We start from the raw sequence: 23,609 nt of genomic DNA on the forward strand, positions 1-23,609 counted from the left end.
AAAGCTGAAATTCAGAAGAAGCCAGATGCTGGCATTCCATGAAACACCCTCTGGCTCCCAGCTGCCCATAGTCAGGGATGCTGAGGTGCAGTCTTGGCTGTTTTGGACTCACCTGGCCAGGAGGATGCCCTGATACTCCTCTAGCTGCCGCATGAAGCTGGGGTTGGGCTTGGTGACGGTCCGGCGCTCCTTCACGTAGTCGTAGGCCCGGTCGAGGTTCCAGCCGTACTCCTTCATGGCGTAGGCAATCACCGTTGAGGCCGACCGGCTGACCCCCATCTTGCAGTGAACCAGGCACTTGGATCCGTTCTTCCTGCAAGACGATAAAGGGAAAGGGAGGGGGAGAGGGTTACCCAAGTTCCCATCACTCAAATGGCTGTGCTGGGGAGAGAGTGTTTCACAGGCGGAATCAATAAATGCCATATATGGAAGACAATCTTACTCGTCTACAAGTGCTCACCAAAGAAGAAGACTGTAAGTCTAGCAATGGATACAACCCAATATCTTTAGCTACAGGCCCACATGCTATATGGATGTGGACACGCTTTTAATATTAAGATAAAAAGGGAACTTGCTTTGCTTTGGAGATGAATTTGTAGGTGTCGTTCCAGTAAGCCAGGAGATCTGTTGCCTCCTCGTCGTAAACACGGATGTTGTGGTACTCAAAGACGCCAGGGAAGAAGTTGTCGATTTCTCGGGTGACGTTCAGAATGTACCGCACCCTGAAGCCAAAAGGGCAATAAGGCTGGTTTAGGGGGGAGGTGTTAGACACCCCACCCCCACCCCACCCAGTTGTGTTTCCAAAACAAGGGACAAAGTTGACAAGAAAGAAGCCCTTGAGGTTTAGCAGAATAAATAAAATAAAAACCAGGGGTGAGGCAATTCCTTCTCACCCCTAGGAAATGTCTAAGAATCATAGAATGGTAGAGTGGTAGAGTCAAAGAGACGCCCAAGGGTAATCTAATCCCCACCCTCACAGCTCATAAATCCCCAACACACGGCCATCAGACCCCTGACTGTTGTTTTGGTCCACAGCAGCCAACATGGGACCCTACAGATGCTGATGGACTTCCAACTCCCAGCAGCCCCTACAGGCACCACGGTCAAATGCCAGGGATGATGGGAGTCAGATTTCAGCGGCACATGGAGGGCTGTGGGTCTGCAGCCAAAGGGTTAAAGTGATAGAGCTGATTCCTAGAGTGGCGAGACAGGCCACAGAGAAGGAAATGGCTCCCAAACTGAGTTCTCCCAGATGTCATTGGACTCCCAATAGTCTGTAGGGCACCACCCTGGCTATCCCTGCCTTGGTCTGAAGACACCCCCCCAGCAACCAAGTGGAACTGGGGGGCCGTCACTGGTTTTTTGCTCTCTGCTGGGTGGGATGAAGGACATTTCATCATGGCCATGTTCTGGGACTTACCCTCTATTCTGCAGATCTTCCAGATTGGAGGCATTCCACTCTGAACCCTGCACAAAGGGAGAAGACAGGGTGGGGGAAATCAAATCACGTCAAGAACAGGGCAGGGTGTACAAATGGAGCAGGGGGTGGGGGGTGGGGGTGGAGTGAACAGTATTGGGCAAAGAACCCAGGGCTCCTGGCTGGGAAACGGGAGTGTCAGAAAGGGGGAAAGGGAACCCCAGAAGAGACTTGATGGATCAGGCCAATGTCCCAACTAGTCCAGCATCCTGTTCTCTAAGCTGGCCAATCAGATGCCCCAATGGGAAAATGGCAAGCAGGACCTGAGTCCTCTCGCCTCCTGCGGTTTCCAGCAACTGGGATTCAGAAGCATCGCTGCCTCTGACTGTGGAGGGCAGAGCAGAGCCATTCTGGCCAGCAGCCATCAATAGCCCTCCCCTCTCCTCCGTGAATTTGTCCAATCCTCTTTCAAAGCCATCCAAGTTGGCTCCCTGCAGCAGGGAGTTCCACAGTTCAACTAGCTGCCGCGCGAGAAAAGGGCTTTCTTTTCTTCCAACATTGAGCTTTCTTGGATCTCCAGGGGTTCTCGCGTTACAAGAGAAGAGGGGGAACATTCCTCTATCCACTTTTGATTCCGCAGAGAGAGTCAGGGCTGAAAAGGTACGTCGTCTTCTTACGTAAAACTGCTGACTGATGCCTGGCCTGTGCATCCCGCCAGAGGAGGGTGGGTGGGAAAAGCCCCAGAGCTGCTGACTCATCAGCCGGCACAGCCTCGCGAGACGTGCCTTGGCACCAGGCGAGCTCAAACATTTCAGTAGCCCAGTGTTTACACAGCTTGAAAAAAAGGAGGAGGAGGACCCTTTGGTTGGGGATATCACATGCTTCCACCCAAAGCATCGCCATCCCGGGCTTTCCTGGAAGCAGAATCCCACCTGCCAGACCTGAACAAGCCTTTCCTGTGTTTGTTCTCAAGCTTTCCTGGGGCACCTTTGTTCCTGTTGTTTTCTCCCAGAATAGGGGTGTGGGCAGGACGCTCCGGTAACCTCAGAAATTCCAGGCCCCAGGATGGCGAGAGGGATTCAGGGATATGCTGAACATCTGCCTTGCGGGAGATGGTTTGCCTGCACTCTCTGCTCTCTCTTGGGTCTTTTCGGTTTGCTTATGTAATAAATGTACCGTACTTAACAACTTAAATGCATATGCAGTGGTACCTCGGGTTAAGAACTTAATTCATTCTGGAGGTCTGTTCTTAACCTGAAACCGTTCTTAACCTGAAGCTAATGGGGCCTCCCGCTGCTGCCGCGCCACTGGCGCATGATTTCTATTCTTATCTTGAAGCAAAGGTTGTCACATAGAGGAGGGAGAAAGGTTGTTTTCTGCTGCTCCAGAGAAGCGGACACGGAGCAATGGCTCCAAACTACAAGAAAGAAGATTCCACCTAAACATTAGGAAGAACTTCCTGACAGTAAGAGCTGTTCGACAGTGGAATTTGCTGCCAAGGAGTGTGGTGGAGTCTCCTTCTTTGGAGGTCTTTAAGCAGAGGCTTGACAACCATATGTCAGGAGTGCTCTGATGGTGTTTCCTGCTTGGCAGGGAGTTGGACTCGATGGCCCTTGTGGTCTCTTCCAGCTCTATGATTCTATGAAAGTTCTTAACCTGAGGAACTACAGTGGTACCTCAGGTTACATATGCTTCAGCTTAGATATGCTTCAGGTTACAGACTCCGCTAATCCAGAAATATTATCTCAGGTTAAGAACTTTGCTTCAGGATGAGAACGGAAATCGTGCTCCTGTGGCGCGGCAGCAGCGGGAGGCCCTATTAGCTAAAGTGGTGCTTCAGGTTAAGAACAGTTTCAGGTTCAGAACAGACCTCCAGAACGAATTAAGTTCTTAACCCGAGCTACCACTGTATTTCTGAGTTAGTGGAGTCTGTAACCTGAAGCGTCTGTAACCCAAGGTACCACTGTACTTGCTCCCACAGTAGGCAGTCCCCGTCCCCCCAATCTCATTGCATTAGACATCCAATGAAGCTGAATGTTGAAAGATTCAGGACAGATAAAAGAAAGGGCTTCCTTCACGCAGCACACAGTTAAACTGTGGAACTCCTTCCCACAGGATGGCTTTAAAAGAGGATTCGACAAATTCATGGAGGGAGCGAGGGTTATAAATGGCTGCCAGCCACAACAGCCATGCTCTGCCTCCACTGTTGGAGATGGCCATGCCTTGGACTACCAGCTTCTGGAAGCCACTGGAGGGGAGCGTTGTTCTTTTGCTCAAACCCTGCTTGCTGCCTTCATCCAAGCATCTGGTTGGCCCCTGCAAGAGGAGGATGCAAGACTAGACGGGCCATTGGCCTGGTGTTCTTACATGACATCTCAGTCTCTATAAATAAGAGCTGGTTTCTGCAACTCTGGCTAAGCTTAATCATGATGGAGCAGTGAGGAGGAAGGCAGAAGAGGGAGATAACGGTCTGTATGGCAGAGCAGATTTGGGGGGTGTTGTACTAAGAGGGTGGGGATGACAGCAGGTAAAGCTGAGCAGCTTGTGGGTATTCCTAGCGGCCACATGCCAAAACACTTACCAGGAAGACGTGGTCAAAGATCTGTGTGGGGCTGTCCATCTGGCCCAAGATGACGATCATCTCGTTATCAATGAACTCCTTAAACTCCCGCAAGTTGCAGGCCATCTGCATCTCCAGCTCTGTGCGGATCTTGGAGAGGAGAGAGGAGGAAGAGGCTGCCTTTGAGACGGTGCATTGTTACATCGCTCAAACACCCACCCTGGGGGGTAGCTGTATCCTTCAGCCGACCCCCACCTCCCTTCTCTTATGGCCCCAGGAGAAAGGGCCAGGGATTCTTTAGCTGTGATTTCTCGGTGACCCTTCGAGTACCTTTCCAATTGTAAAATTCTATGAAATTTGCCTGGAATCAAACAAAACATTTAAGGAGCAGCCAGACCCACAGAAGACAAAAGACGCAAGAGTCAAGGGTTGGGTTAGACTTCCAACAGCAAGAAGGTCAGATCCCCAGGCTATCAAAAGCTGTAAAAAGGCAGCAATTGATCTATGGATTCCTCCTCTCTAGCAGTAGGGCTTGTCATTTTAGACAGACAGTGAAACCTATTTTTTTTTGCAAAATTCTTCACTTAAAATACGCTTTTGGGTGTGAGGAATTCAAATCTGCTGGGGGTTTTTTGTGACTGGACAACATTTAACTTGCTAAGTCTACGTTTGATGAAGAAGCACACAAACTACTTTTGGAAAACCAAATAATTTTAATTTTGGCTTCTGAAAATGTCAGGTAATGCTAAAGAATAATTAATATATAACTGTGAGTACTTGACAATCATTTTTAATGATTTCTATGCCATTTTGCACATATTCCACCTACCAAGCAAAACTAAATTATGTTATTTTAACCTAACTAACTTTTGAATTGCCAAGCCATGTTGCAAGCTTTTAGCACCCCTCATTTTTGGGATTTCAAAGTTGAAAGATTCAACATGCCCCACTCCAGCTGGCAGCTCCTGATGGGGAATAGGACTGAAGGATGTGGTTGCAGCAACCAGGTGTCCCTCCCCCTGAGAAAACCCCACTCAGCCTTCCCTGCCCTCTTTAGGAACCTGGGGGGGGGGGGGCAAGCTCACCAGCCTCCTTTTCCTCACCTCCTTGGACGTGATGTTCTCCAAATCTTTCTGCATCATGATTTCCCTCAGCTTGGTCTTTATGAGACGTTCTGTGCGTTCCCGTTCCGTTGGGCTGCAGGGGCATGGGGAGAAATGGAAGAAGAAATAAGTTTCAGAAGTCTTTTGGGCAGGCGGGGGCACTGTACACATTGGCTTCAAGACAAAAAGCCCCATTCCCTCCGACTGCCTCTGTGGGAGAGCTGCGAAGCCAGGCTCACACCATCGGCTCTGCTGAAAGCTCCTCCTTCCCCTGGTGAATCTAGGAACAACTGTTCAGAAATAGGGGTCTGAGTTTTGATTTTCCTCTTCCCTCCCTGTCCTTTCCCCTTGTGTGCCATGTCTTTTTTTAATTGTGAGGCTGCGGGTCGGGACCATCTTGTTTTGACTGTATGTAGTTACCCCGGGTGCCGTTTTGGCCAAAGAGCAGGGTAATAAAAACAAACTGAGTGGGGAACCTTTTTCATCCCGGGGGCCGCACTCTTTTCTGGGTGACCTTCCGAGGGCCACCTGCCAGTGGTGGGTGGAGCCAGGGGCGACAAAAGTGGCTGGAGCAATTCATGCAAAAGTCTACAGGCCCTTCTCTACCTGCCATCTGGACAGTGGCAGTGAAGGGTGTGGTGTGAAGAGTCCTGAGGGCCAGAGATGGAGACCTCGAGGGCCTCCCCTGGCCCCTGGACCTGAGGCCCCCAACCCCTTCTGAAGGACCTCCACAGCAAACCACACCAGACAGGTGTTTCGACCTTCATCCATCCTCTTTTACAAGGATTTAATGGGCGAGATCAATGGCCACAGCTCTTTACAGCAAGGGTTCGGGGCAGGATGTGTGGCCCTGCAGACGCCAACTCTTATCAGCACCCCTGACCTTTGGCTATGCTGGCTGGGGCCGGTGCAAGCCGCAGCTTCCACCCCACCAACTTCTGTAATACAGCCTCAGCACAATACTGTGTGAGACTGGTCTGCCTCGGCATGTTTCCGACATTCTTTTCACTTATATATTGCATTTATACCCCATCTTTTCTCCAAGGAGCTCAAGGTGGTTCTCCCCCTCCTCATTTATTTATTTATTTATTTATTTATTTATTTATTTATTTATTTATAATAATTTTTATTAGTTTTCCAGTTTTAAAACAAAACAACCACAACAACATAAAAACATCAACAAATACAAACAAACACACAAATATAAGTTCTTAACCTCATTTTCATAAGCCTCCTTTCTCGGACTTCCCCATACCTCACCCTTTTTACATCCTTATTTTACCATTTTTCAGCAACCATTTTAGCCAATTAAATTTAAATTTGTTATCTTTCTCAATTTCACCTTAAATCATCAAACATTTTCGGCTGTAATTCTGCATCTTCCTTCCCCTTGACATTTTAACACTCATCAATATTATAACAGTTCTTAAGATAAGCTTTAAATTTCTTCCAATCTTCCTCCACCGTCTCTTTCTCTTGGTCGCGGATTCTGCCAGTCATTTCTGCCAATCCCATAAAGTCAATCACTTTCGTCTGCCATTCTTCCAGTGTGGGGAGTTCTTGTGTCTTCCAATACTTTGCTAGAAGGATCCTTGCTGCTGTAGTGGCGTACATAAAAAAAGTCCTATCCTTCCTTGACACCAATTGGCCGATCATGCCCAAGAGAAATGCCTCTGGTTTCTTATGAAAAGTACATTTAAGTACCTTCTTAATTTCATTATAGATCATTTCCCAAAAGGCTTTAATCTTTGGGCAGGTCCACCAAAGGTGAAAGAAGGTACCTTCAGTCTCATTACATTTCCAACATTTATTATTGGGCAGATGATAAATCTTCGCAAGTTTGACTGGGGTCATGTACCACCTGTAGATCATTTTCATAATATTTTCTCTTAGGGCATTACATGCCGTGAATTTAATACCGGTGGTCCATAACTGTTCCCAGTCAGCAAACATAAAGTCATGACCAATGTCCTGTGCCCATTTAATCATGGCTGGTTTAACTGTCTCATCTATTGTATTCCACTTCAGCAACAAATTGTACATTCTTGATACATTCTTAGTATTGGGTTCTAACAGTTCTGTTTCCAATTTCGATTTCTCCACCTGGAAGCCAATTTTCCTGTCTTGTTTAAAGGTTTCCATTATTTGGTAATAATGGAGCCAATCTCGCACCTTGGGCTTTAATTTCTCAAAACTCTGTAGTTTAAATTCACCACTTTCTTGTTCTAAAATTTCAGAATATTTCGGCCATTTGGATTCCATGTTAAGTTTCTTCACCTCCTTAGCCTCCATAGGTGATAACCCCCTAGGGGTTTTATTTTCCAACAAATCCTTGTACCGAATCCAAACATTATATAATGCTTTCCTAACAATATGGTTTTTGAAACCCTTGTGAACTTTAACCTTGTCATACCATAAATATGCATGCCAACCAAACCTGTTATCAAATCCTTCCAGATCCAGAATATCTGCATTCTCAAGAAGTAGCCAATCTTTCAACCAGCAGAAAGCTGCCGATTCATAGTACAGTCTCAAATCCGGCAGGGCAAACCCCCCTCTTTCTTTTGCATCAGTAAGTATTTTAAGTTTTATTCTGGGCTTTTTGCCCTGCCAGATAAATTTAGATATATCTTTCTGCCACTTCTTGAAACAATCTAGTTTGTCCACAATTTGTAATGTCTGAAACAAAAATAACATTCTAGGCAATACATTCATTTTGATCGCTGCAATTCGGCCTAACAAGGAAAGCTTCAAATTCGACCATATTTCTAGATCTTTCTTTACCTCTGTCCAATATTTATCATAATTGTCTTTAAATAAGTTCACATTTTTAGATGTCATATTAATCCCCAAGTATTTTACTTTCTTTACCACCGCTAACCCAGTTTCATTTTGGAATCTCTCTCTTTCAACATTTGTTAAGTTTTTTTCCAGAACTTTAGTTTTTAGTTTGTTCAACTTAAATCCTGCCACCTGACCAAAAAATTGAATTAACTCTAAAACTCTTTTCGTACTAGTGTCTGGCTCTTGTAAAGTCAATACTAGGTCATCTGCAAATGCCTTCAATTTATAGTGTTTAGCTCCGACCTGAACTCCTTTTACCAGCTGGTCCCCCCTGATCATGTTCAACAAAACCTCCAGGACTGATATAAAAAGTAATGGGGATATCGGGCACCCCTGCCGTGTCCCTTTTTCTATGGAAAGTTCGTCAGTAACCACATTGTTTACTATTAACTTAGCCTTTTGTTCAGAATATATTGCACTTATACCATTTTCAAACCTTTGGCCTACCCCCATCCCATGGAGATTCTTCTTCATGAACTTCCTCCCCCTCCTCATTTAACCCACCACAATAATCTTGTGAGGTAGGTTAGGCCGAGAGAGGCAGTGACTGGCTGAAGGTTGCACTCAGTGAGCTTCATGGCTGATTGGAGGTTCGAACCCTGGTCTCTCCCAGGCCCTAGCCCATGGGTAGGCAAACTAAGGCCTCAATTCAGCCCGTGGACAGTCTGGGAATCAGCATGTTTTTACATGAGTAGAATGTGTCCTTTTTTTAAAAAATGCACCTCTGGGTTATTTGTGGGGCATAGAAATTCGTTCATTTTCTTTTTTCAAAATACAGTGGTACCTCGGGTTAAGTACTGAATTCGTTCTGGAGGTCCGTTCTTAAACTGAAACTGTTCTTAACCTGAAGCACCACTTTAGCTAATGGGGCCTCCTGCTGCTGCCGCGCCACCGGAGCACGATTTCTGTTCTCATCCTAAAGCAAAGTTCTTAACCCGAGGTAATATTTCTGGGTTAGCAGAGTCTGTAACCTGAAGCATATGTAACCCGAGGTACCACTGTATAGTCCAGCCCCTCACAAGGTCTGAGGGACAGTGGACCGGCCCCCTGCTGAAAAAGTTTGCTGACCCCTGCCCTAGCCCGACACTTTGACCGCTACACCACTGAATCTCAGGGCCAAGGACAGACAGGGAACCCCAGTGAGATGTACCAACCACCACAGCACACTGGGCCTCTCCATCAGAAGCCATCTTGCAGCCTGAAGAGGTCCTGGTCCAGCACAATTTTGCCAGCATATGCTACTGTAGCCTGGCCTGTAATTCTGCCCCTCCACCTTCCTTGGAAAGGTAACAGGCTCTATGCTTCCTTATATGGAACGCACCACGCAGCCAGCAGCACCCGTGGGTGCATTCCAGCAGCCTCTCTGGCCTTATCACTGGTGGGTAAAAATAGTCAGGGCTTATCAGCAAGGACCATAGGACTCTGGGGCTGGGAAGCCCATGAATAAACACCTCTCATCCATGTATATATGCCATCATCCTGTATGTGAACACAGCCTCTGGCTGGATCAGACCAAAGCACACACACACACACACACACACACACACATCCCGGCTAGATGGATATCTCTGAGACCACCAGCTGAGTCTGAAAGCTAACGAATGAATGAATCCAACAGTAATAAACAGTATTGTGGAGCGCACAGCTCCACAGTAACATGGAGAAGGGCTTTTAGTGTGGCAGCCCCTGCCCTGTGGAACAGCACCCCTGTCGAGATACGACTGGAGGCGCCCAGCACATGTACTTGCCAGAAGCAAGGGAATACATTTTTGTTCCCCCAATGGATAACTGGGTCTTTGCCACAGACATCCACTTTGTCAAGGATTTAATCTTGTTTCAAAAGTGCTTGCTGTTTTTGTGTTTTGAAACTACTTCTAATGATGTAGAAGTGATGAACGAATCACGATGATGAGGATGATTATAGCTGGCTGAGGGATAGGCCTTGCGAAATAAGCCCAGCTGACAGGCGAGACAGGCTGGCAGAGAAACCAGCATGCTCTCAAACCCGCTGACCTTTGACATCCGAGATGTATATTTTCCAAGACCCACCCTATCAATTGCATTGCAGGAAGTTGGGACTAGATGACACTCAGAGTCCCTTTTTTGATGGCTGTCAGAGGCAGCAATGTTTATGAATGCCTGTTGCTGGAAACTGCAGGAGGGGAGAGCATTGCTCCTGTGTTCGAATCCTGCTTGTGTGTTTCCCATGGGCACCTGGCTGGCCACTGTGAGAGCAGGATGCTGGACTACTAGACTGACTACCGGCCTGATCCAGCAGGTCCATTCTTACTTTCATGACTGTTATTTGTTTTAATGTTGCAACTTGGAATGGCTGCAACCTGCCCCGGGACGTTAGGGTGGAAGGCAGGTAAGGAATCAAAACCGTCCCCAGCCCTACTCACACGTCCGTGAAGAGGGCAGGCGAATCGGGTCGGTGGGATTGGACATCTTGCATGGCGTTCCATTCATTGACGGAGGACTGGTCTGAGTTGATGTGGCTCTCATAGTAGCTGACCCACGTGAGGAAAAGGCTCCCCGGGTAGTAGTTGTTGATGCGAGCCACTTCGCAGGCCTTGTGGAGACTCTGCAGGGCAGACCTGGATGGAGCAGGTGGAGGGGGGAGAAAATAAAAGCAGAGGAAAGAAGTCAGGGAATCAGGAACAGCCAGAGGACGGAGAGGGCCCACAGCTGAGCCAGGGAGAAATGACATGCTTAACTGCTGCTATTATTATTATTATTATTATTATTATTATTATTATTATTATTTTCAAAAGAAACTGTATCAATCCAAAGAAAATACGCATGATTACAAAGTAGGAAAAATAATAATTTGGAACTGCTTTTCCTAATACATTCAACATTTTATTAAATAAAATAAAATGGAGATCTCTCTGTTGCTTCACAGAAATGTCTGGTCAATCATATAGCCTATCAAAGGTACCTGGACTCCAAAGAGATGCAGCCAGGCTAGGTTACTGGTTATTGGTATAAATGCATACTGTAGCTGCTTCTCTGCTGGGAAGTCCTTCTGATTGTGCTATATAATCAACGAAGTCAAATGATAAGGTGCAAAACTTGTCTTTTGCTTTCCACTAAATAATCACACTTGGCTATTAGTATGCATCAACTTGTAAACTTTTGAAAATTAGAAATAAAAAGTAAACAACAACAACACTTAGCTGTTAGTATTGGCTATATTTTTTCCACCTTTTGAGGCAAGAGCACCTCTAGAGGAGACCTATAGGGGAGCTGAGCAAGAAGGGAGCCCCACGCTCAATACCTGGATTCTCCAGTTACACATACAACCCACACCACACCCACCACTTTCCTCCTATTTCACAGAATGCAATTGCTTTATTATATATAAATAAAAATAAATGTAGCAAATGCTGCTTCATTCTGCATTTAGCTGTGATTCCTGCATTGAAGGGGGCTGGATGAGACGACCCCTTGGGGGCCGCTTACAACTCTGCAATTCTATGGTTCTATGAATCTCTTAGTAAGCTTCTGGTGGGGCGGGGGGGGGGCTTTCTTCTCCTCCCCACAGTTTTCCAAAGCCCAGTCTGACAGCCAGCCCAGAACACGCGCTGCACACAAACAGGCAATGTCCAGTCTCACATGGTGCCAAATTCTTCCCTCGGCATGGAAGGCAAGGCAAGGCGAGTGGCTGTGTTCCTCCTCCAGGGTCCAAGGCAGCAAATGTTGGGAATGGCAAGCGAGGAGAATTGCTCTTGTACTCAAGTCCTGCTTGTGGGTTTCCATGAGACATCTGGTTGGCCACTGAGAGAACAGGCAGCTGGGCCAGATAGGCCCCTTTGGCTCTCGTGATGTCCCCATGATGTCCCCATGTTTACGTCCCTTCCTGAGAGCTGTTGAGCTTGGAAGGGAGCCACAATGGGTTGAAGCCCATCACGGGATGTGCTGTCATTTTAAAATGTCCCGAGACGCTTTCTAAGAAGGAGCCGCTCCACCTGTTTTGAGCTGGCGTCCTGACTCTCTGCCCGGGACCTGAAAGATCTAGGTTAAAAGCAAAGACATGGAGCTCTCCCACAAATACATTGCAAGATCAATGGGTGACACATTTTGAAAGAGCGAAAGCGATCCTGAGTCAGTGAATCCGCAAACTTGTTAGAAGAACCCTACTGAGAGCTGTCCTATAAAGGAGAAGGATTATCCAGCAGGCTTAGCAGGCAAAACCTGGACATATAAAGCTCTGCCTGGCTCTTCGGATGCCAAAGAGAATCCCTTATAAATGTCACCCAGAGTTTAGGTCGCTCTGCTGAAAGGCCAGTTTCACTGGCAACTTCCTGACCTTGAACTGTTCCCCCATTCCAGCTAGTCACTGCAATAACCAATACTTCACTTTTAGGAACTGGCACCTGTGTTTGCTTCCTCCTCTCTTCTGTCCTCCTCCCTTTTTCCTTGTATGTCGTGTCTTTTTTAAATACATTGTAACCCCGCAGAAAGGGGACTCTGGTTATAAATGCTTGTATTTAGGCTACTCTTTTGGACTTTAGAGCTGTAAAACAAATATAAGGGCTCTAAAATCAACCAACCAACTAACCAACCAACCGACCAACCAACCAACGCAGAGGTAACAGAGGGCTCCGTGGTAACCATAGAACCATAGAATTTTAGAATTGGAAGGAACCCTATGGATCATCTAGCCCAGGGGTCAGCAAGGTTATACCTGCCTGGGCCGGTCAAGTCCTGTGGAGATCTCTCTGTGGGCCGGATTGCGTGTGTGCGATTTCCGGCACCTGGGCATGCGCAGACGCAATTTCCAGCACCTGGGCATGCGCAGACGTGATTTTCGCACCTGGGCATGCGCAGACGCGATTTCTGGCAGCTGGGCATGTGCAGATGTGATTTCCGGTGCCACGGAAGTGAGTCCCTGCACCGTGCTGGTTTAGCGCAGTGTGTGGCGACTCACCAAGCAGGCGGCTCAGTTGGGGGGGGGGTTGTGGGCCGGTCAAACTGCCCCCATGGGCCGCTTGTGGTCCATGGCCCACAGGTTGCCGACCCCTGATCAAGCCCAACCCCCTGCAATCCAGGAATATGTAGCTGTCCCGTAAGGGGATCAAACCTGCAACCTTGGCTATACTCGGCCAATTGGCGGGGTATAAATAATAAATTATTATTATAACACAACATTGGTGGTATATTGAAGATAGCCCATGGTGACTGCATTCCATCATTCTGGAGAGCACCAGTTCTGACCTAAGCGCAAATGAAAAGCAGTGACATCAGTCTTGGAGTAGCCAAGCTTCTACATAATGCAGCTGAAAGATGCACATCCAAGAGAGGTCCAAGGATCGTTCCAGCCTCCAAGGGCTTCTCATGAGCCTACATTTCTGAGAATACTTCTTCCTTCCTACTCCAAAAACCTTCTCTATAAACTGTGTGTAAAAAAATAAAGGAAGACAAATTCTCTCACCACATGGCTTGCACAGAGACAGGCTTAAAGATGTGCACCCGGTTATCTGTCGAGACGCTGAAGCCCCTGGAAAGGAGGGAAATGGAGACAACAGCCAGTCAAACAACACTTCAGCAAAGACGGCGGTTTGGACACTCAGTGTTAATCGAAAAAGGCCAGATGCTCTTCCTTCCTGGGAGCCAGGAGGCTATGAAAAAGGGCAGCCCCTGGACAACCTGGTGACCTCCAGATGTTGGCTGAGGCTGATGGGGAGTTGCAGCCAAAAACACCTGGAGGGGGCCAGATGTTGGTTCAGGCTGCCCTCCTGCCTCAGAAGGATGACAAGGGGGTCAGGGTTTACTGGAAGTTGCCTGATGGTTCAACACTTGGCCAAGGGCCTTCTGTAACATTTACATGTAGGTCACACTCAATAACGCTTCCGGCATTGCAAAGCGGGGCAAGGAAGGAGAGAGAAGAGGAGGGCCGGATGCCTTTTTGCACGTTCATAGCAACACAAAAACCAGACAATCACAGGCTCTTACCCATCGCCATCCAGATGAATCAAGGCATCGCTCCAGAGTGGGAGGACCAGCCCCATTGTGCAAACACTGCTGTGGGAAACAAAAGAGAGGGGAGGACGACGATTTAAACTCTGCAAGAGAATCCTTCACAAAAAGAAAAAGAAGGCCCATGGGAGATGGATGTTTCAAAGCAGTGGAACAGACTCCAGCATACATTGACAAGCTGGAAGGTGTGCAGAGGAGGGAGACCAAGATGATGAAGGGTCTGGAAACCAAGCCTGATGAGGAATGGCTGAGGGAGTTGGGGATGTTTAGCCTGGATGATAGGAGTCTGAGAGGAGAGATATGATAGCTGTCTAGAAATATCTCAAGGGATGTCACACGGAGGATGGAGCAAGCTTGTTTTCTCCTGCTCTGGAGGGTAGGTCTCAAGTTACAGGAAAGGAGATTCCTTCTAAACATCAGAAAGAACTTTCTGACTGCAAGAGCTGTTCCACAGTGGAACAGTCTCCCACAAGAGGCAGTGGACTCTCCTTCCTTGGAGGTTTCAAAGCAGAGGTTGGATGGCCACCTGTCATGTATGATCTTGTTGAGATTCCTGCTTGCATGAGGTCCCTTCCAACTCTACAATTCTAAGCTTCTATGAAAGGACCCAAGTTAGTTTTGGCCGATACTTTAAATGGGTCTACTCTGAATGGGACAAGCATTGGATAAGACGGTGACCCCCTGGAGGATCACAACATTATTCATCGGTGCCTTTCCCCACAGCCAGGAACCTCCTGCAATGTCTTTGTCCATGCAAGACACATTGACTAAGGACTCCCTGCTTTCATCCTGGTAGGCTCAGACTGTTTTATTGCTTTGTGATAAGCGCTCTCTCTGTGTGAAAGGTAGAGAATGAATGATGAACAGCCTATCCATTGCCCCTTGAGTAGCTTCTCTCAATTCCTTGCTGTCAGTTTCTGTTCCCACAAAAAGAATGAAGGGACGGGAAGAAGATTTAATTACTGGTCCTTTCTCCCCTCCCCACTTTTTCATGAGTTCATAGCTCTACGTGGGGCTACCTTTGAAGGTGACCCAGACAGAGGGCCTTCTCAGTAGTGGCGCCCGCCCTGTGGAATGCCCTCCCTTCAGATGTGAAGGAAATAAGAAGCTATCTTATCTTTAAAAGACATCTGAAGGCAGCCCTGTTTAGGGAAGTTTTTAATATTTAATGCTGTATTGTTTTTAACACTTGATTGGAAGCCGCCCAGGGTGGCTGGGGAAACTCAGCCAGATGGGCGGGGTATAAATAATAAATTATTATTATTATTATTATTATTATTATTATTATTATTATTATTATTATTAAATAACGATAATACCAGGCAAAATTTTTCTCTAACCTGGAGGAAACAGTAGGACTCAGAGAGTGAGAGACAGAGATAAATGCACAGACATTTTTCTTATTATTTACATTATTGGTATTGTTTCCACTGTCAGTTTGGATGCAGGACACCTCGGGCAGTTTGTTGGAAAGGAGCCATGTAATATTTAAAAAAATGGTTAACCAACAGAGAGGGTATCACACACAGGCAGAGTCTACCGACAAGCCCACCCCCTCCACAAAAAAGAACCCCCAGCCACCAGGGGAGGTTTTCTTAAAGGTAGAGATGTGTGTGTGTAGGAAATGAGATTAACTCATGGAAGGGGGGGGGGCGTGAGGAGAAAAAGGGGCACTTCTGAGCAGCTTCCCAAAGAGATATTTTTTCCCAAAGAGATATTTTTAGGGATCTCTTCCACCTACCACTTCCACCAAAGCCCCCAGCAACAAGGCTAAATTGGGTTTGTAAATACTCAGTGGGTCAGAGGGGAGGGATATTCGGTGTCCGAGGAAGCAAGCAAGAGATACGTAAGCAGGGCTGGAAGGGATGGGGAAACTTATTCCACGCACCAACACCAAGACCAAATAGAAATGGACATTGGGCTGAACCACTTTATGCCCAAACTAGAACAGAACAGGGAACAGGGCCAGGGTTTTGCAGGAGTGCCAGACCAGGACCTGGGAGACGAAGGTTCAAATCCCTGCTCAGTCCGAAAGCTCAGTGGGGTGACCTTAGGCCAATCTTTCCCTCTACCCCAACAGGGTTGATGTGGGGAGAAAACCAGGCACACCATTCTTGAGCTCCTTGGAGAAAAGATGGTCTACTCATTCATTCATCCTTTTATTTGTATGCTGCTTTCACACACACACACAAAATCGAGCTCAGAGTGGCTTTCAACAAAGAAAACAGGGTTGCCTATGTAATAAATGTTATCCTTCAGTGATGTTTCTGAAAAAGATATGATCAGAATTAAGTAATTTTCACTCAAGCTCATTCGAAATCTCACCTGCTTTGAGATTTGTGCTGCACCAACAGCCTTGAGGACTAGAAATTTGTGCTCTGTGGCAAGACCACTTTGGTTGTTGTTGTGGGAAGCCTCCAGCACTCACACTGAGGACCTGATTGGTGATGCTCCCTCTTAAGCACCCTTGTTTTCTAGACAACCTGGATTCTTTGGCTGTGACTCCTGTGTCGCAGGGGGTTGAACTAGATGACCCTTGGAGTCCCTTCTAACCCTACAATTCTGTGATCCCATAAATGCTTCAATCCGTCCTTCAGAGGGAAACAGCTCCAAACCCCCCAATGATCTGACAGCCCTCCTGGAGAAGTTGCAAAAAAATAAGATAACAATTGCACACCCTGGTCAGCTCTCTCACTCTGATTCACCACATACCTGTCGTTGCAAGAGAAGTCCATTCCCAGGACGATGCTTTCCTCGGTATCCTGCCGCCCATTGGTTGAGACCACCACCATGTATCGAGTCCGGTTCTGGTACGTGCTTTCCAATCTCACAGCCTGGGAAAAGAAGGGGAAAAGCTTTTCAGTTGTTTGTAGAGCCCACTCTCCATATTCTACACCGGGGCGGGGTGTCAATTGATCTCGCTGCTGTCTACACTGGCTGGCAGCAGCTCTCCAGGGTTCCAGGCAAGGAGTTTTCTCCCTGTCCCACCTGGAGATGTCATTGGGGACTGGACCCACGACTTCCTGCCTGCAATGCAGGTGGATCTGCCATAGAGCAATGGCACTCCCTGCACCTCTGCCAGCCTGAGAGAGGGGAGACGCATCTGCCACTGGTCTCCCAGTACAAGCCAAAGCCCACGGAAAAAGGGCTTGGAAGGCCAGCAAGAGGTGTTTGGTAGGAAAAGGGTGCCACCTTAAAAGAAAACAGTGACTCAGTGGGCAGCAATTCTGCATCAACATTAATTCAAGCCCAGGGTGCCAAGAGCACGCAAAACCCAGCAAATCTCCTAAACTGTGCATGTCTGCAAAACGGTTTCCCCCTGAAAAACAGGGCATCTTTGACTGCTGGTGCCTGTGGTGGAAGCAAGGTCTGTGCCAGTGCAGAAAACTCCTTGAGATACGATTAAGACTGCATCAAATCCGTGGCCTTTCAAACCTCGCTCTGCAGCCAGGAGGCTTGCTTTCTCTTCTTAAAAAGAAACAACGAAAACAAACCCAAAACCTGAGATTATCTCGGGATGTTCAATGCGGCATCCCAAACTCATCTCCCTACTGCTCTGCAACAGAAGTGGGATGCTGAAAACCTCAGATTGCTGCAATTACACGAAGTCTTTTTGAGCTGCTGGATAAAGGGAATAGCTTCAACCGGCATGTGTGTGAGTGTGAATGTACCTGCTCCGAACCTCTGGACATGCCCTGGAGAATCCCTCCATCCTTCAAGGAAACTAGAACTTCCCCCATGATCAGAGAGGAAAACTTCGGCTTCATGTACTTCATTGCAGTGGGTTGGGCTGGATGCCCCTTGGAGTTCCCCCTCGACCTCTACAATTCTATGATAGGAAATAAGCCCGCCTATGAACAACAGGAGACGGGCGCTTGGCCGTACGGACCAAGAATAGCCGGCGAGGTTCAGCTCCAGACTGTGGAGGAGCTGAGTCAGCACAAGGAAGACTATATATGCCAGTTCCTCCCCCCACCGGCCCCGGTCTGGTTCCCCATCCTTATGCCAAGTTGGCAAGATACGTAGGGGCGCTGACGCGGCATGCCAGGAAGCCAGCGTCACGCAGCGCAAGCCGCTTACAAGAAGCCAAGAGGAACTTGCCTTGTGTGGCCTGAAGATGCCCCCGGGCAGGGGTGGGGCGGACCCCTGGCATTCGGCGCATCCTTTTTCTTTTTACAGCCTCCTAGCTCAACTCCCGGGACATTTGCATTCTGCTTGATGTTTTCTGACCTCACAGAGTGCAAGATGAACCACGGCACTGCCGCAGAAGGGACGTCTTGATTATGCTAACTGGCCCATCTAGGGTGTGTGGATTTTATTTTGCCCAGAGCAGCCCAACCACAGAAAGAACCGCTTCTGCTAAATAGTCGTGGTTCTTCTCTAAGAATTTCCTGAATGGGAGGGCCCTGGCGGGGGGCCTGAAACCTTGAATGGGCTCCTCCAGGGCAGGCTTGAGGCTACAGGAAGTGGCACTCCGGCACCGGTGTAAACCGTGCAAGTTAAACACCCTGCCTGAACAAATCCCACCCCAGAAACCCCTCAGGAGTCTTATGTGGCTTAGCTTCCAACTGCGGAGAGCTAGAAACCGTGGTTTTCCCCAGGAAGGCATGGGGAATCTGCCCCCAACGCCCGGTGGCTTTTCCCTACAGATCTGTGGGACAAAACAGAGCACCAGCTTCAGTTATGAATGAGTACATGGTTTTATTGTACTTCCTTGGACTTGCCAGTGGGTACAGCTGTCCCGTGAGGGTCAAAATGGAGCATCATTGTCCAATAGCAGTGTAATTTGGGAAGGTAAAGGTAAAGGTAAAGGTAAAGGTACCCCTGCCCGTACGGGCCAGTCTTGACAGACTCTGGGGTTGTGCGCCCATCTCACTTAAGAGGCCAGGGGCCAGCGCTGTCCGGAGACACTTCCGGGTCACGTGGCCAGCGTGACATCGCTGCTCTGGCCAGAGCCAGAGCCAGAGCCGCACACGGAAACGCCGTTTACCTTCCCGCTGGTAAGCGGTCCCTATTTATCTACTTGCACCCGGAGGTGCTTTCGAACTGCTAGGTTGGCAGGCGCTGGGACCGAGCAGCGGGAGCGCACCCCGCCGCAGGGATTCGAACCGCCGACCTTTCGATCGGCAAGCCCTAGGCGCTGAGGCTTTAACCCACAGCGCCACCTGCGTCCCCTAGTAATTTGGGAAACTGGGTGCCAAATAGGAGGAGGGCTGACCCTGCAAATCCTGCTTGCTGGGGGCTTTTTCAAATGAACCCATCTGGTCACTGGTGGAACAGAAAACCAACACGGGCAGATATATTTTAGTTAAGTAACAGGTGTCAGCCTTAAGAACATAAGAAGTGTCTGCAGGATGAGGCAATGGCCCATCTGTATCCTGTTCTCACAAGTGGCCAACCCAATGCCCCAGTGGGAAACCCGCAAGCCAGACCTGATCACAAGAGCAACTCTCCCCTCCTGCGGTTTCCAGCAATTTTTATTCAGAAGATTGATGCCTCTAAACAGGCAGGTAGAGCACAGCCACCCTGACTAGTAGCCATTGATAGCCCTCTTCTCCACTGGCCTTTTTTGAGCCAGTGGGCACACGAGGGCACGGCATAATAATAAAAACAGTAAAGGACCCCTGGATGGTTAAGTCCAGTCAAAGGCAACTATGGGGTTGTGGTGCTCATCTCGCTTTCAGGCCAAGGGGGCCGGTGTTTGTCCACAGACAGTTTTCTGGGTCATGTGGCCAGCATGACTAAACTGCTTCTGGAGCAAAGAGACACCGTGACATATACCAGAGCACACGGAAAAGCCATTTACATTCCCACTGCAGCAGTACTTATTTATCTACTTGCACCGGTGTGTTTTTGAACTGCTAGGTTAGCGGGAGCTGGGACAGAGCAATGGGAGCTCATCCCGTCATGGGGATTCGAACCGCTGAACTTCTGATCGGCAAGCCCAAGAGGCTCAGTGGTTTAGACCACAGCGCCATCTGTGTCCCAATGGAACAATAGCTGCCACCCATAAAAGAGCAAAAAAGAGAGAGACAGGACCACAATTTGGAGTGGGCCTGCCCTCCTCTCCTTGATGGGGACATTTACACCACTCCTCTACTCAGAAGGGAAGGGAGAGCAGGTATCCAATCCTGGCTCCCAATGAAATATGGGCATGTCTTAGGGGTGGGGTGTATGTTCAATGGGGGAGAAGCTGAGCCACTTGTGTAAACAGGAACTGAGCAGTAAGAGCAAAAAGCCCCACTTGTGCATTGGTTTTTTTTAAAGAAGGGGGTAGTTATTGAGACCTTTTGCAGGTATGTTAGGCAGTATGGATGGCCAGGCAGTCACCCACGGGCACCACATTGGCAACCCCCTGGTTTCATGTGATCTGGCAGGGCTCTATACAGTGCAAGGCATGTCCTGCTATGAAGCCAGCAGACGCTAAAATGGGAAACGCAGCTTCTTTCCCCTTAACTCTCTATATGGACTGCAGCTTCCTGCTGGCTCTCCAGCGGCCTGTCTGGCATCAAGTGGATTAGCGTAATCTAATTTGCTTTGCTAAACCAATCTGGGCAGCAATAATTAGCAGGGTGGTTTTGACATAAGATCACCGCTAAACAGAGACCGGAGAGGCCAAAGGGGATGGCCTGCCCTCGAGCTGCCGAAATGGGATTTGCTGAGCAAATTTCTAGGACTGGCAGGAGGACGAGTCACCCCCCTCCCTGCTCGCTGTCGGGTGTCCTTCCAAGAGGGTGGGTGGGGACACACACAGTCCAAAGAGGCGGCTTTGGACCCGGGGTCCTCCAGTCCAGGAGGTTTAAAAATGCTGCTTGTACCAATTACAAAACCGGCCCACCAGGTTCTGCTGCTTAGGTATGTTTTGCAAACTTATGCAGCAAAACTTCTGAAATTTGTCTGAGCATATGCATATCCCCATGGGGCTTAAGATACAGCATACTAGACCCATGGTTAAAAAAACGAACTATTTTATCTGTCCTGGTCAAAGCTATTGATTGGTCGGCTACTATGTGCAAGTCTCACGCAAATAGCGGAACAGCAGATTCTGCCCTGCCAACCTAAGAACCGCCTTCAAATTGAAGTGGAGAAGGCTCCAATGGTTTGGGGGCATTTTTACCCCTTGCTACGAAATAGTATCTCCCACCCCTTGTGAAGATGGCCATCTGTCAGGGGTTCTTTGGCCAGGATTCCAGCATTGCAGGGGGTTGGACGAGATGACCCTGGGGGGGGGGGTGTCCGTTCCAGCTCTCTGTCTCTATGATACAAAATCGGTTCTGCATATTCTGGCTGAGAATTCCAAGACCTGGGGAAAGGCCTTTTCCGTTCCTGATACCCAGGGTGCCTTTAAACCAAATTTGAACCCAGAACCTCTTGCATGGGAAGTAGGTGCTCTGATCTCTCAGAGATGTTAGCCAAGAAGTCCACACTTTGCTGTAATGATTCCTGCCCAGCAAGCAGGCTTTCTAAAGGCATACGCCTCCCGACGCACCAAGACGACTCAAAACAGCACTACAGGTTTTTGGAGACCCAGATCTCCACTACTGTGCCCTGAAAGGCCACCAAAAACTACCCTTCAGGAAAAGCAAACCGAGCAGGTTCAACCTAGAAGAGCTGCACTCTCAATCCTCTTCCCTCCCCAACCCTACTCAAGTTTGGGAACAGAGGGTAAATATAGCAACTTCCTACTGTTATCTGCCTGTTAACCGGGGCTATTTCTAAACTGGAAAGCTGGCTTGGACCACAGAGTTAGGCGTCATTTCTAGGCTCTGACCAACGTCAGCACTTTTTCCATAATCCAGGAAAGGACAAACGTTTCCTCCGAAAGGGCCTCATCCCTGGATCTCGGAAGGGCTGCACAGATCAAAGGGCGTGCTTAGAGGGAAATCAATAAATCCCTACTCATCTGCCAAGGAAAGCTGAGTTCCGAAGCTCTTCTAAACGTGCCTGCTCTGTATATTTATTACCTATATAAAAGCACTTCTAAACTGCTTAGCTTTTTTTTTTTTTAAATCTCTTTAGTGGCAGACAAAAGGAACATGTTAAAAAGCAGCGTTACATAAACAGGAATCCAGGAACAACAAGGTCAATTCTTACAGGCTGGGGAAAAAAGGAAAATCTCTTTAAATGACGTTTGAAGCATGTGGTAGGTAAGGCATCACATATGACCATTTTGGGGTCACTGCCCTGTGATGTTTGCAGGGCGTGGTGCCACAAATAAAATTTCTCTCCCATGAGCAGACAGGGAGCAGACAGGAGAGAGGGTCTTTTCAGCAACCTGGTCCTGAGTTGATAATGGCCTTGAGCATGGCAACCCAGGAAGTGATGCTCTCTCACGGCACAAACAGAAATGAATTCTGCCTCTGGCTGTTGCAGGTGGCAGGCAAAGAAGTCCCACCTCCCAGACACTGCATGAAGCACTTTATTCTATCTACCCTGAATCTTCCAGCACTCAGCTTCACTCAATGTCCATGAATTCTAGAATGACAGTGGTACCTCGGGTTAAGTACTTAATTCGTTCCAGAGGTCTGTACTTAACCTGAAACTGTACTTAACCTGAAGCACCACTTTAGCTAAGGGGGCCTCCTGCTGCTGCCGCGCCACCAGAGCACGATTTCTGTTCTTATCCTGAAGCAAAGTTCTTAACCCGAGATACTATTTCTGGGTTAGCGGAGTCTGTAACCTGAAGCGTCTGTAACCCAAGGTACCACTGTACAAGAAAAGGAGGAAAAGCTTTTCTCTACCCATTTTCTTCTATCGCTTTTATACATGGAGGTAATTAAATTCGACCAGGAGGCAACACCGTCTTCTCAAAGCCAGTCCTTAACACTCTTTAATAAAACAAAACAAATAAGAATCACTAATCAAGTCAGTTCTTTGGGCATCCAAGGAAAGAAGACCTTCCTTTGCCCAGGGATTGGCCACTCAAAAGTTTCCCGCTACCCCTACAGCTCCGAGTATCGACCGACACCCGCCCAGCACAAACAGGAGCGCATGATCAAAGAGTGACCCCAGCATGACTTTGGCGCTCTCAACTTGGTACTGCACAAAGTGGCCCCATTGTCCCCGTCTGCGACCCCTCGTTCTCCTTGCTTGAAAGCCCAATTTATCAAAAAATAACCCAAGAAAGCTACCCACGGAAAATGTACAAAGCAGCCAGTGATAGTGCAGAACAATTGATTTGCTGATCGGTTGGGAGCCGGCGGCGGTGCGGAGCACACCCCAACCACCCGATGAGCACTAACGACCAGTAGAGGTTTGCCAAGAGACTGGGTGGGATGGGGGGGGGGGAGATGGGGTCATGACTTGCTCCTTAAGAAGAGGCGGCTGGATCAGGCCCATGGCCCACCTAGACCAGCATCCTGTTCTCACAGCAGCCAACCAGATGCCCCAATGGGAAAACGGCAAGCAGGATCCAGGCACAAGAGCAACTCCTCCCCTCCTGGGGTTTCCAGCAACTGGGATTCAGAAACATCGCTGCCTTCAAGTGTGAAGGCAGAGCCGAGCCAGCCTGGTTAGGAGCCATCAGCAGCCCTCTCCTCTTCCATGAATTTGTCTACTTCTCTTTTAAAGACATCTAGGCTGGTGGCCATTGCTGCCTCCCGTGTGAACAGGTTCCATAGTTCAACTCTGCGCTGCTCGTGAGAATATGAAGTGGTTCTAGGATTTGGCAAACAATCAGAAGAACATCGGAAGAGCCCTGCAC

At 48.3% G+C, this 23,609-nt stretch overlaps 1 protein-coding gene and 1 long non-coding RNA gene across 6 annotated transcripts in view; one reads left to right on the forward strand and one right to left on the reverse strand.

The window, feature by feature from the left end:
• Window positions 1–23,609, reverse strand: part of SSH2 (slingshot protein phosphatase 2) — a 132,488-nt gene that overhangs the window by 11,856 nt on the left and 97,023 nt on the right. For 3 of the 4 annotated variants that reach the window (XM_079955397.1, XM_079955396.1, XM_079955395.1), the window contains 9 exons: window positions 16,619–16,740; window positions 13,883–13,951; window positions 13,362–13,427; window positions 10,327–10,521; window positions 5,081–5,174; window positions 3,999–4,127; window positions 1,421–1,467; window positions 572–722; window positions 113–309 (listed from right to left, as the gene is read on the reverse strand). In XM_079955397.1, the coding sequence (XP_079811523.1) occupies window positions 113–309; window positions 572–722; window positions 1,421–1,467; window positions 3,999–4,127; window positions 5,081–5,174; window positions 10,327–10,521; window positions 13,362–13,427; window positions 13,883–13,951; window positions 16,619–16,740 (1,070 nt within the window). Of the gene's footprint in view, window positions 1–112; window positions 310–571; window positions 723–1,420; window positions 1,468–3,998; window positions 4,128–5,080; window positions 5,175–10,326; window positions 10,522–11,542; window positions 11,696–13,361; window positions 13,428–13,882; window positions 13,952–16,618; window positions 16,741–23,609 lie in introns of those variants that run through there. The other variant, XM_079955398.1, reaches the window with a different exon arrangement.
• Window positions 14,296–23,609, forward strand: part of LOC307204320 — a 28,241-nt gene continuing 18,927 nt past the window's right edge. For both annotated transcript variants that reach the window (XR_013833578.1, XR_013833579.1), the window contains exon 1: window positions 14,296–14,698. This is a non-coding gene — a long non-coding RNA (uncharacterized lncRNA). The remainder of the gene's footprint in view (window positions 14,699–23,609) is intronic.

This window comes from Podarcis cretensis (assembly GCF_951804945.1).
Source record: "Podarcis cretensis genome assembly, chromosome: 15".
NCBI lineage: Eukaryota > Metazoa > Chordata > Lepidosauria > Squamata > Lacertidae > Podarcis > Podarcis cretensis.